The sequence below is a fragment of the Polyodon spathula genome, chromosome 3 (genome assembly GCF_017654505.1).
Source record: "Polyodon spathula isolate WHYD16114869_AA chromosome 3, ASM1765450v1, whole genome shotgun sequence".
Taxonomy (NCBI): Eukaryota; Metazoa; Chordata; class Actinopteri; order Acipenseriformes; family Polyodontidae; genus Polyodon; species Polyodon spathula.
Window position 1 is genome coordinate 36,354,773 of NC_054536.1, and position 13,646 is coordinate 36,368,418.

A 13,646-nucleotide genomic window follows, 5' to 3' on the forward strand; every position below is an offset into this window, starting at 1 on the left:
GTGATATCCGTGCATTAATTCGTAGCGAAAACAGACGAGCAACTGCAGATCAATTGACTACAAATTTCAACCTGGGGTGCAAGCAGACAGTTTCATCAAAAACAGTCCGTCGAGAACGCCACAGAGCGGGATACCATAGTAGGGTTGCAGTGCACAAACCGCTCGTCACACCTGGCAATGCATATTTGCGAGTCCAGTGGTGCAAAGAGCACAGGCAATAGACTACTGAGCAGTGGAGAAATGTGATATGGTCAGATGAATCATCCTTCACCATGTTCTCGACAAATGGACGTGTGTGTGTGTTGTGTGTGTTTTATATATGTATATATATATATATATATATATATATATATATATATATATATATATAAAAAATTTTTTTGTTTTTTTTTTCCACTAAATGAAAAAAATTAATTCAAACTGCACTTTTAAAAAGTAAAACTCCTACCTAAAAAAAAAAAAAGTGAATACCTACCAAAAAAAAAAAAAAAGAGCTCCTCTGTGCTATCATCAGCCATGTTGCAATGCCTCAGGGGCCGGTTGTACTACAGGGCTCCTATCTTGCTCTTGCGACATACTGGGTTGTACTAAACGGATCAACACTGATCCTGAGCTCAGTTCCGGCTCATAATCTGATCCTACTTTGATCTTGTTCCACAGCAGGATCAGCTTGATCTAATGTTTTAAAATTGAGGAATTACTTGCAGCTGTAAGCCAAGAGAGTGTGTTTTGTGGTCAGCAAAATCAGGTTTACTGCTTTTTGTTTGCGTTACGTCTTATTGCAGATTAGGACTATTGTAATATACATTTTCATTAAAAAAATGTGGTACAATTTAACCTTTTCATTAGCAAATTATCTTTAAAAGGTAAAAAAAAAAAAAAACCCTAAATCCTCTTAAATTTTATTTGAGCTAGGTTCACAAAAAAATAAAATAAAAATATATATTTATTAGTTATTCATACGTCCTCATTTGAGGACACTATTTAAGGTTATAGCGCCTTATTGCACCTGTAAATCATTGTCTGTCTGTTCACTCTACCCTGCAGCACTGTCTTCACCGCAACTCGCTCACCACTCTGCGTTTCATTTCCCGGTTCCAACGTCACTTGTATATAACTTTTTAAAAACTAAGTTGTAATTGCAACAGTTCACAAGCATAAATAGGACAGTACCGAGACATCTGTATACAAAATTTAAACACATGGCTTCAAAACAGTTCTAAAAGGAATATTTATTTAGAAGTACAGTATGGGATAGATATTCAATACTACTCTGTACTAGCATTAATTGTTTAATTATACAAGTACATTTTGATCATAGAATTTATGCACCCTAGATTTGTTCAAAAATAGGTGTAAACAGTTTCAGAATTTGCAGGTAAACATTTAAAGTGAGATGTTAAGTATACATTTTACAACAAGCAATTACAGCCTCACTAAAATGTATCAGAGCTTAAATATACACCATTCAAGGATACTGCATGGCAACAAACAAATCCTAGGCCATTCAAAACAAATTACATTGTTAATGTTTGTTTTTTGTATATATATTTTTTTAAATACATAATTCAGTATTTCAGGTCAGAATGATATACACGTATTTTACTGTGTAGGTGTATTCCAAGTGTAAGTAACACTCAGCAGTATTTTACTCAGATTTGTGCTTCTTTTTCTTCTTTGTTTCTTCTGCTTTTCTCTTCTTGGTTGAGATCTTGCCCTGAACATATTCCACCTTTTTGGTCCTGACAAGTTTGATAGAATCTTCTTCAGCTGCAAAAATGACCAAAACATGCATGTCTCATTAACAAATACAGAACTGATCTATAATTTCTCAACACATAGTACAGACAAAAATGATATGATGTTGAAATACATTTTTGAACACTTTAATTGGTGACCTGTACTAAAACTGAAGGGGTCAACCATATTAATGATATAAAAGCAACCATGGAACAATCACATTGCTGCGTTCCTCCCCAGAGGGGATATGTACTCCCCCTACTGAGATCATGAATAACTGTACGATAATGAACAGTGGAGAGGGATCTGCACTACAGCAGCTTTAGACAGTCGCAGACAAAAGTATTGGCAACCTACTACTTAACAGAAGATCATTCAAAATGAAAATACAAGCACGTAGTGAACATTAGCCACTAATTATTATGACAAAGACCAAATGACAACATTTCTGGTAGTTTAAAAAGCAATAAAAAAAAAAAAAATCTTAAGCTATTTCAAATATTTATTCATGACAAAAATTAACATACTGCTGTCCTGACCCCTGTTCTGTAACTGAAATTGATTTTAGTGTTACTATAACTTCAATAAAAACTGACAGCATGCATTTGGATTAGACTGATAATACAAATTAATAAATTATTTTTATGCTGGCCCCTTAATTCAATTATTCTCTTTTAATATGAATTGACTGCAAACCATTATAGAGTAACTAAGCTGCATTATAAAAGAGAAAAGCCAAAAAGAGATTATTTCCAAAATCTGTTGAAAAATAATGTTTTGGCAACACAGCAGATGTTCCAGGGGTGTGGGATTGAATGATAATGCCTGGGATAACAACTTGTCTGAGGAAGAACTTTTACCATTATACTTTGCCATTTGGGCATATATATTTTTATTTAAAAGGACATCTGTACTCTACCCAAAAAAGGTAAAAGCTCTCCAAGTGCACCGCATATCCAATAAATGCTTCTTGCTACACCGATATGGTCAAGTCGCACGTTTAGCAATGTTTTTAATTTTCTGTCAACTTTCTGGGTTAACACTTGAGGGAGTTCACATATTCAGGCAGCGACATGATGTCAAGTCGTTGATTTCCCCGACAGGCCAAAAGTTGCGCGCATGGGTTTATGGGATACAGCGGTGAAAACCCATAGCGTGTGACATAAGGAGTGCAAAGCTTTCCAGTGCTTGAATAATAAGAGTAAAAACAAGATGGAAGTTATTTTGTGTGTCAAAGCCTATTAATTCAGAAAGGACGATCATAGCAAAAACAATTGACTACATAAATTTGAGAACGGGGTATACACTGAAAACCTTTCCATTCGGTCGACACTCTTTTGTGTGTGAGGACCACTTTGAACCTGCAGAGCTTCTGGGGCAGGAATGTAAGACGAGGCTAAAACTAAACATGATGATGTGGTTTAACACTACCTCACCACGGACATCTTTTTCTGTTAAAAACATTTATACTGTTTGGGCAATGAAATTAATTGGAAAAAATGAATGTGTTTAAAACTTACTTGGGTGGTCTTTACGTTCCTGCTGGGTTTTTTCTCTGCTGGGTTGTGCTGAAAGAAAAAAAAAAAGAAATGCCACATTATGTTTTTAACAACGGTGATGGAAATCTGCTTTCTTCTATGAGAAGAGATGAGTTCATGCATCGGTTTTCAAAAGACAGAGTTTGTTCCGCTATATAAACAGTACTTTTAGTTATGTTCTATGGTATTTTATCAGGTTTTATCGGTTAAAACCCAAGATTAGAAGCTCTAATTATATTGTATGAGAGCTCTCTGTTAAATAAGAAACATAACTGATTTTATGGCCATGTGTTGTTTTTTTTTTGTTAAGTAATGATTTCATACCTAGCCTACCTGTTGTATGCAGTGGTTTCTCCTGAAAGGTTGAGTTTAATGAGGGTGACAGCTTTAAAAGTCCATCCTGTGTTCAGTCTGAGGAGGGAGTTTAAGCCTTTCAGTAGCTTGTTGCTGATCTCTATACCAAAGAGCTCTAATTAAGAGTTTAACTCCGTTATGTGAGCTGCTTACTGATTTTTATTTTTTGCTGTTGTGTGTATATAAAGTGCTTCAGTTAAAGACTGAAAGGACCGAGCTTGGCATTGTTCTGAGAGTGCTGTTTTGCTATACAACTTTTTTTTGTCTGTGTTTTGAGAAATAAACTATTTTTTTCTTTCTCTTTGGCACAGTAAAACTGAACTGTTTACACTGTCCAGGCTGTGGAATTTGTGTGTCTTCTTTAATAAAACTTCACTGCTCATTGTCACATCTTGGTAATCTGTGTCATTCCTACCACCTCCCTTGGTCACAAGTCCACTACAACAGATGTCAACAATACTTACCCACAACAAGAAAACATCACACAACAAAGGCCGGCATCATCGTTTAGCACGACGAAATCATCAAAAGGTAAGTCACTGTATATAACTAAATTGCATTTATCAACAAGAAAAACTCCATCATAATGGGCAAGATAAAGACGAGTCTGAAGGCCAATGTCACTAGAAGCCCGAGATACTATCACAGAACAGTTGTATGCAGGTAGTCCTCGCTGAAAACCACTTTTAAAGAAAATTCATGAAACAAAAGTAAAATTTGCCAAGAAATACAAAAGGAACCTGAAACATTCAACAAAACACTCTGGTCCAATAAGACTAAAATGACCCCCCCCCCCCCCCCCCCCCCAAAAAAAGGGAAAGCCTTCAATGAAGAACACCGTGCACCTACAGTTAAACTATCAATCACAAAGAACGAATAAATGCAGCCATGTATCAAAACATTATACAAAGTACAATGATACAATCTTCTCGCAAGCTGATTGTCACAGTTTTCTTTCCAACACAACAACGACCTAAAGCATATAGCATAAGTCAACTCTGGAATGCTAGAAGAAAACGAAGATAAAAGTTAAGGAATGGCCATCGCAAACTACCAGATCTCAATCCAATAGAAATGATTTGGCCCGAATTTAAAAAAATGCTGTAACCATATATTGTGTATCCAATCTGTCTGAGCTGAAGGAAATAGGTAAGACGAAAAGAATGGACCCAGTATGTAACATACTGGTTAAGAATTATCATAAATGTCTGAAAGCCGTAATAAATGCAAAAGGTGGGCACATAAAATACTAAAGCAGGGGTGCCAATACTTTAATCATGAACAAATACTTTAAAGTAATTACTTTCTTTAAATAAAAAACTAATTGTAAAAATACTAGAAATTGTGGATTTTGCTTTTTATTGAAAAAGTTGTTAGTTTACTAACTGCTTGTCCTTAATCCGTTACCTTGAATTACCTTGGTACAATAAGCTTAGGGTGCCAGTTATAATTCTTAATGGTGTACCTGTGAAGTTTCAGTCTGGATACCGTGCTGCACTTAGCACAGAGACAGACCTTGTCAATGACGATCTGCTGATAAGCGCTGGCTTGGGCTTTCAATCAGTTTTAATTCTCTCAGATCCAAGTGCTGGTTGAGATACTGTACAGCCCTCCATCTTAAACACAGTGGGACTGTATGGTCTTGTTCTACCCTGGCTAAAATCTTATCTTTCTGATAGATTTCAGTTTGTCTCTACTGGGGAGGCAAAATCTGAAAGGTCTGAAGTCTGTGGTGTTCCACAAGGCTCTATTCTCAGTCCTTTGTTATTTCATTATATATGCTACCGTTAGGTGATATTATCTGCACACACGTAGTGAACGTCCATTGCTATGATGATACCAAGCTATTTCTGTCCCTAAAGCCAGAAAAAACTTCTGCTGGGGAGTTACAGTGGCTCTCAAAGTATTCACCCCCCTTGGACTTTTCCACATTTTATTGTTACAACATGGAATCAAAATGGATTTAATTAGGAGTTTTTGCCACTGATCAACACAAAAAAGTCCATAATGACAAAGAGAAAAATAAAATCTACAAAATTGTTCTAAATTACAGAAATTAATATAAAACAGAAAATAATTGATTGCATAAGTATTCACCCCCTTTGCTATGACACACCTAAATAAGCTCTGGTGCAACCAATTGTCTTTACATGTCACACTCAGTTGAATGGAGTCCACCTGTGTGCAGTTAAGGTGTTTCACATGATTTCAGGTTAAAAACAGCCATCTCTGGGAGGTCCCACAGTTGGTTAGTACATTTCCTAACAAAAACTACATTATGAAGACGAAGGAACATTCAAAGCAAATCTGGAATAAGGTTCTTCAAAAGCATCAATCAGGGGTAGGATATAAGAACATTTCCAAGGCATTGACTATCCCCCGGAGCACAGTAAATTCCATTATTAAGAAATGGAGAGAATATGGCACAACTGTGACTCTGTCTAGAACAGGCTGCCCTCAAAAACTGAGTATCTGGGCAAGAAGGGCACTAGTCAGGGAGGCCACCAAGAGGGCTATGGTAACTCTAAAGGAGTTACTGTCTTCCACGGCTGAGCTGGGAGACACTGTGCATACGGCAACAATAGCCCAGGTGCTTCACAAAACTGGCCTTTACTGGAGAGTGGCAAAAAGAAAGCCATTGGTGAAAAAAAAAAACTTGCAACAAATCTCGGCTAGGGTTTGCCAGAAGGCATGTGGGAGACTCTGAGACCAAGTGGAAGAGAATTCTATGGTCTGATGAGACCAAAATAGAGCTTTTGGCCTCAATGCTAAGCGCTATGTTTGGCACAAGCCTAACACCGCACATCATCCTGAGAACACCATCCCTACCGTGAAGCATGGTGGTGGCAGCATCATGCTATGGGCATGCTTCTCTGGGTCAGGGCCTGGAAAACTTGTGAAGATAGAGGGCAAAATAGGTGCAGCAAAGTACAGAGAAACCCTGGAGGAAAACCTGCTGAAGTCTGCAAGAGACCTGGGACTTGGGAGAAGATTCATCTTCCAGCAGGACAATGACCCCAAACATATAGCCAAAGCCACACTGGAGTGGCTTAAAAAGAAAAAGGTCCTGGAGTGGCCCAGTAAAAGCCCGGACCTCAATCCAATTGAGAATATGTGGTAAGTGTTGAAAATTGATGTTCAACAAAGGTCCCCATCCAAACTGACCGAGCTTGAGCAATTTTGCAAAGAAAAATGGGCAAAAATTGCAGGGTCCAGATGTGCAAAGCTGGTAGAGACTTATCCAAATAAACTCATAGCTGTAATTGCAGCCAAAGGTGCCTCTACCAAATATTGACTCAAGGGGGTGAATACTTATGCAATCAATTATTTTCTATTTTATATTTGTAATTAATTTAGAACAATTTGTCAATTTATTTTTTCACTTCAAACATTATGTAATTTTTTGTGTTGATCAGTGACAAAAACTCCTAATTAAATCCATATTGATTCCATGTTGTAACATTATAAAATGTGGAAAAGTCCAAGGGGGGTGAATACTTTTGACAGCCACTGCATTTGATGCTTGTCTTGCGCCGTTCCGAATTTAACAACCCTCTTCCGACCTTCTCTACCATTCTCCACAGATTGAGCTTACACAATCACCTATACAGGGTGGTAGCTTTCTCTAGTGGTCTGGGCACATTTTAACATATTAGCTATCTCTACTTTACTATAAAATACCTGTCCATTCCTTTCGTGAAACCAGTTGAAGGGAGCTTTCGCAGAGGTGATGTACCAGTTTTGTGGCAGTCGTTCACAAAAACCTAATGACAGGTTTTACAAGCAACAAATCCAGTCACGTTCATTATTTTAATTCGCTATGATTCCAAAATAATTCCACACTTCCAATTTACTTATTAAACTATTATCCACTACATGATATAAGTCTTTTGTTTCACCTCGTTCACAAACATTTTTAATATCACCAAGCAGACGTAATAAAAATATCTTACAACGTATTAAAGAAGCGAGAACACTGCCTAGTCAGCTGACTCCTCCCTAATCGCCTCCTGCTTTAGTGCAGGAAATATCGGCACGTTTACCTTCTAATACACTATTTGAGATAAGGTTTCAGACGAGTACGCTGAAAAGAACAGAAAACATTTTTGCCGATTCAAATTCAGACCCGAAAATACCCGTGGGTATGATCACTGAATACAGGGCTACCGATTATTCCTAGGGTCAACAAAATGAACATGGGAGGAAGGCAGAGCCACTAAATGATGAAATTCCCCCCTTTCTTTCATCAGGGAAGCTGGGACTGTTACAGTTTAAGTCAAGACTGAACACATTTTTATAAAACAGCTTTCTTATTTTAGTGGGTTTTAATGTAACTGTAAAATTTCTGCTTTTTAACTTTTAATATGCTATTTAATATGTAGCAGTTGAGTGTGTGAGACATGCCTGGAGACCGTTACACAAATGTATTTCAAAAATGTTTACATTTTCTTCAAAATTACATTTTGTGTTTGTGATGCGGTTACAAACATTCTAAGGGCATATACTAGGGACTATATCACTGTAGCTCAGCAAATCATAGTGCAGGGACTCTTTCCACTAAAAATCACTTTTGCACCTTAATTGCATTTACAAATACCTTGGGAACAAGCAGCCTCTGTTCCCACTTGCTGTGAACTTCCCACTGGGCTAGCCTGCCACACACCCAAACATGTCAGTCTGGCAAAGGTATTCACTTCACCAAGTAGAGCTGGAGTGTCCTGAATCTGTGAAAAGGAGAACTGCAAATTACTACACTTCTGCTGTAAAAAATAAACAAAATCAGAAATACCTGCTTATAAACATACCCATTTACAGTTTAGCTTGCCCAGACATTAAAAAAAGTTTGTTCCCATACCTTTTCAAGATCAAGCTTCCACATTTTAATATATCCATCACTCGATGCAGTTACAAGGACAAGGGTTTCTCCCACTGTGACACTACAAATTGCTTTTACTCTGTAGGCATAAAAAAAGACAAACAAAAACAGCCATTTAAAAATCAAGTTATAGTTTTTTGATAACTGCTCCCATTAAGTGAAGTCATACTTATTCTATAGCTGAATCTAATTTGTATTTCTTTTCCCTTTTTAAATGTGGAATGCTATTCTTTGGTTTGAAGAAATGACAGTTCGAAATAGAAAGGTATAAGTAAATCCAACTCAGATAAACATTTGATCTGACACACAGGCTCCACTACAAAGAACTAAAAGTAGCATACAAACTGGGGACACTCCTGTGGGCAGTATGGAGGTCTGTACTAATGAAAGATCGTTTGAATTCTAACGAATCGAGTGCTTCCCAATAGACTGCAGGTTATGTTTTAGGATGTTCTCAATTGCAATGAACGCAATGTACGTGTCTCCTGGCCAAGCTTCGGGTACTGCAGAATATCTTCACTTTGAGCTCCAAGTGTTAGAAAGTCTGGAAAGGATAACTTAGTACCATCTTTTAAAATGTTTTATTTGAAAATGGGCTGTAAAACATGCCTATTACATTTTCACATTAAGAATATTATTACATACAAATTAGAATAAATAAAAAACGTATGAAAACGTCCAATATAAGAGCTTTAGAATAGTTGAAATATACAGTACAGTACTCCTCTTACTCCCTGTCCCTGCTCCACTCACTGCCGTTTTCACACACACAAAGTAAAAATGATAAGCTCAACCCTGAGTTTTGTACTAAAGGTGGGGGATAAGCTGATCTCCAAATTTATGTTCCTTGGTTTTTTCGTTGCAATTGGTACTATGATAGTACAGAGCTGGAGATGAGCCACAAATAGCATCATACTAGCTAGTACTCAACTTTGTACAGAACGTGGGACTAAATGCAAGTTTGTTGCAACTCACCAACAATGACTGACGACATACAAATAAACTTTGGTCTAAAAAATGAAGGACACCGTACCTGTTCTCATGAGCTTTGAACTCACAAAGGCACTTCAATGAGTCAGTGTCATACAGCCTCACAGTTTCTTCATCTCCTGCTACCGCAACAATAGTATTCTGAAATATGTTTTTTATTATTATTAACGATACAATAGAACGATATGCACTTCACAATACAAAACACACACACACACACACACATATATAGACACACAATATAAACAAACACACACACACATTATATATATATATATATATATATATATATAATATATATATATATATATATATAATATATATATATATATGTATATATATATATATATATACAACATTCACGTGAGAGATTCAGAGTTAAGACTGTCATGACTAAGAATGGTTAGATTATACTGTTGAAACCACGTGTCTGAGTTTGAAAATGATGTCTTACTATGCCGATCTAACAAGGGGCAGCCGTCACATTAGGACGGTCACAGTGTGGTGATCTAATTAGTGCTAAGGGCGACATACGTGCGAGTAGTGCTTTTTAGGTACTAGGCGATGAAATAGGAATTATGATACCTCTTAACTTAAGTGTGTATGTCCGAAAAATTTAAATTAAGTCATGGAACGTATCTTACCTGTCAAACCACGTAGGAAGTGTTAGAACAGTGCCAAAACCACGCGCCAGGTCAGAGTCCGCATTCATAGGTGTCTTCATCTGCAGCTGAGAGCTAGGTTTATTCTGTTTGTTTTATATGCGGTTGTTTCATCAAGAAATAAAAATAACACTGGTTTAAAACTGTAAATCAAGACTCCAGCCTGATTATTTACACTAGTCCTCGGCCATATCTGTTGCATTACAATTAGCAATACAGTAGTGCGATCAGCAGTTTACAATACAGTATAAAGATGATGGTGCTCAATCACTGAGGACAATACTTCAAAACAAGAGGTCTATTCCCTGGGTAACATAGTGCACTCTAAGTATCAAATCTGTCCTGGGTGTACATAAACCGATTATGAGATAGGTGGACACGTGATAGCACAAGACAAGTGCCTGGTTATACTGTGACACCACGTCCAGTTGACGATGTTTCGCTAGCATCTCGATCCCAACTTGGTGATCTAAGACACAACAGGGAGTTATTAAAAACGAGTTGCTTATGACCTCTTCCCATTACAACAATTTCAATTAATGGTCGTATTTTACTGAGGGCGAAAGGGTTATTTTTTCATTACCAATAAGGAAATTTAAGGTAATGTCAACTCATCGATGAGTGTACTGATGAGGACCATCAAATAAATTCGTACACAGTTTGAACGTTAATCTCTCACAATAAGTTTTCATATAGTAAATGATAATGGTGCTCAATCACTGAGGACAATACATCAAAACAACTCCTGGTGGGTAAGCAACTTGTTATACGATCACGATTATTTTTACTCAAAGGCTGCAGAGTCCTATTTTCCTACAGTAGACTTGAGAAGCAGTAGTCTCATGAGGGTGCCTAGTTTAACAGCCATGCAGCGTTACATGTAATGGCCTTTGAATTAAAATGACATTACAGTAGAGTATTTTACTGTCAGGACTACCACTGCATTTAAGCATCTGTGGCTTGCTTATTTTCAGTTGCGATGCGAATCTCAGTTTTTCATTAAATCGGAGATGCAAAGCTCTGCAATCCCTCCCGCTCACCGTGCCGCACTGCAATCCCACTCCCTCTGCATATCACAGCTGTACTCTGTATGTATTCAGTTTACTGAAACTAATTTTCACTAACAGAGAACAAAAAAAAATACATGCACAACGCAGTGGTGCAGTCACTGTCTGATTACAAACAATGCAGTGTTTCTGGTCACAGAGCTCAAACCTATCTCCAACAATCAACGCCAACACTTCCCATTAACTCAACCAGATCACTGGAACGCCTTACAATTATAGTACTTACAGTTACAAATCTAATGGAGGATATCCTTTTTTGGTTTGAGATCGTTCCAGTGACTGTTGCAGTCTCAAGGTTGTAGATATCCATTTTTTCATTCACAACCACAACATATCTCTCTCCAGTAGGGGACCACATCACTATATGGGCACCTTTATAAAAAAAAATAAAAAAAACACACATGGTATTACTGGATCTGTTCACTCACAACCACTCATGCTAGGCAGGGTCTGCACAAAAGCGATTTTTTGCACTTTATTGTTGAACTGAATATTACAGCAATCTAAAGTAATGCCTACAAATCAAGAGAACTTTTTGCTCATCAGGTACTTACTTTGTTTAATGTTTTTGATAAATGCTGACCTCCCATCTATTAGATTCCATGTTCTAGAAAAACAAAAGAATATTACTTTTGCTTCCAAAATGTTAAGATAATATACCGATATTAATAAAAACAGTGAATGCAATCCTACCTAAGTGTTTTATCTGTCCCCACGGACAAAACTATTTTACCAGATGGATGCACTGAAAGAGATGTCACATGACCTCTGAAAAATAAAGGAATAGTTAACTTCTCTTGACCTCTACAGAAACCTGGACACATTATAATCAGTCATCTCCAGTCTGCTCCAAGTTGCACTTTGTCACTTATGGTGAAGCGTGCCAAAACACATCTAACAAGAAAAAGATAAAAAAAGAGGATTCTAACCTATATTGTAAATGTCCATGTTTAGCAAGGTGCTGATGGCAGAATACTTTTGGATCTGACAGATAACAGGTACAGTAGATTGTTTTAATTTTTTTTTTTTTTTTTTTTGTTAAATCCAGAAAGGAATCTAAACTTACTTGTGTGCTCCAAACGATTTTAGACACTCCCACTTTTTTGTGTTCCAAACACAGATGAGACCGTCCTCTCCCCCACTCAGTAAATGTGTTTTTCCATAGAACTCCAGACAAGATATTGTACCTTTCAGTACAGGAAAGACATAGTAAACAACAACTGTGTTGACAACATTTAACGTGGTTGTAGCAATACATCTGACTATTAAACTGTTCTTTATTAAGTATTGGAATCACTGTGTTATTCCGCTCATTTGTTGATAAAACTGACCTTAAACATTTAAAAAAAAAAAAAAAAAAAAAAAAAAAACTTACCATCATGCTGCAACAAAGAGCCGTATTCCACTCTCTTTTTGATATCATACAGCTGAATACTTTCATCTTTGCTGCCTGTAGCTATATACCTGTCATTTACAGCCACTGCAGATAAAGAGGCAGTGTGTGCATGATGGGTAAAGTCGGCTTCTGGTGTCCATTTCTACAAAGGTGAGAATGTTAGGGATTTAAATCATAAAGTACAATGTAGAACATGCATCAAATAATCTAGCATTACACTAGTAGTTAGTAATAATACTAATGTATCACTACAGATACAGGCACCCTGAAGAACGACCATTAAAACAACCCTTTATGGACTGTTATAAATTACTAAAAAATAATTGATGAATTGTCCAAAAAAAAAATGAACAGCAATACATTTACTAATACGTACAGTAAAATATATAGCGAAGTACTGACATTTAATTGGCGTAACTATTAAAATGAGGATTTTACACAGATTGTTGGCAATTTACCATAGCATGCACATGCCCTAAAATAAAATTAGTTAATTTGCTCTAGATTTGCTCTAAGCCACTCGTAACCGAAATAAGGCTCTATAAAAAGTGTTTGAGTCATGTTAACGAGCACGCGTACCTACTAACATGAAAATCACGTACACCAAATTAAAAAGTTGTCCTACCACTGTTAAAATCCCAACTCACCTTTTCTCCTGTCTGCACTCGGTATCCAAACACAATCTGCTCGTAACAGCCAGCTATCAATTCCAGTTGCTGCGCCATGCTGTACCAAAAAAAAAAAAAAAAAACTATTATAATATCTTTGGCTGCATAAAACCACGTGTCCCCACGACGGGTCCTTTCACTTACCGATAGGCGCAGTCGGCTCTAAAGATAAACAAATTTGTGCCTCTATATTAAAATTCATTTATTTTTCCCTGCTTGGAAATATGACACAACCTATTATGATTAGTATTGTTTTATCGATTTAACTTTATTTATTTCCATATTTTATGTTTTTTTTTTAAAAAAGAAATAATACATTTTCCATTAAAATTGAGACAGGCATTAGCAAGAACGG

At 36.8% G+C, this 13,646-nt stretch overlaps 1 protein-coding gene across 1 annotated transcript; it reads right to left on the reverse strand.

Moving 5' to 3' along the window:
• Positions 1-1,212: 1,212 nt before the first annotated feature.
• Positions 1,213-13,375, reverse strand: LOC121313052 (p21-activated protein kinase-interacting protein 1-like). Its single transcript, XM_041245180.1, has 11 exons — positions 13,271-13,375; positions 12,603-12,765; positions 12,294-12,414; positions 11,921-11,995; positions 11,782-11,834; positions 11,454-11,599; positions 9,542-9,639; positions 8,488-8,587; positions 8,230-8,356; positions 3,261-3,308; positions 1,213-1,770 (listed from the first exon to the last, which is right to left on the reverse strand). Exons 1-11 carry the CDS (start codon positions 13,346-13,348, stop codon positions 1,649-1,651), a joined length of 1,131 nt encoding a protein of 376 aa, XP_041101114.1. The 5' UTR covers positions 13,349-13,375; the 3' UTR covers positions 1,213-1,648.
• Positions 13,376-13,646: the final 271 nt, after the last annotated feature.

Coding starts and splice junctions, on each gene's coding strand:
- LOC121313052 (XM_041245180.1), bottom strand. CDS start 13,348: ATGGCGCAGCAACTGGAATTGATAGCTGGCTGTTACGAGCAGATTGTG. Junction 12,766..13,270: donor GAGTGCAGACAGGAGAAAAG/GTGAGTTGGGAT, acceptor TCACCTTTGTAG/AAATGGACACCAGAAGCCGA. Junction 8,357..8,487: donor GGAAGCTTGATCTTGAAAAG/GTATGGGAACAA, acceptor TCCTTTTCACAG/ATTCAGGACACTCCAGCTCT.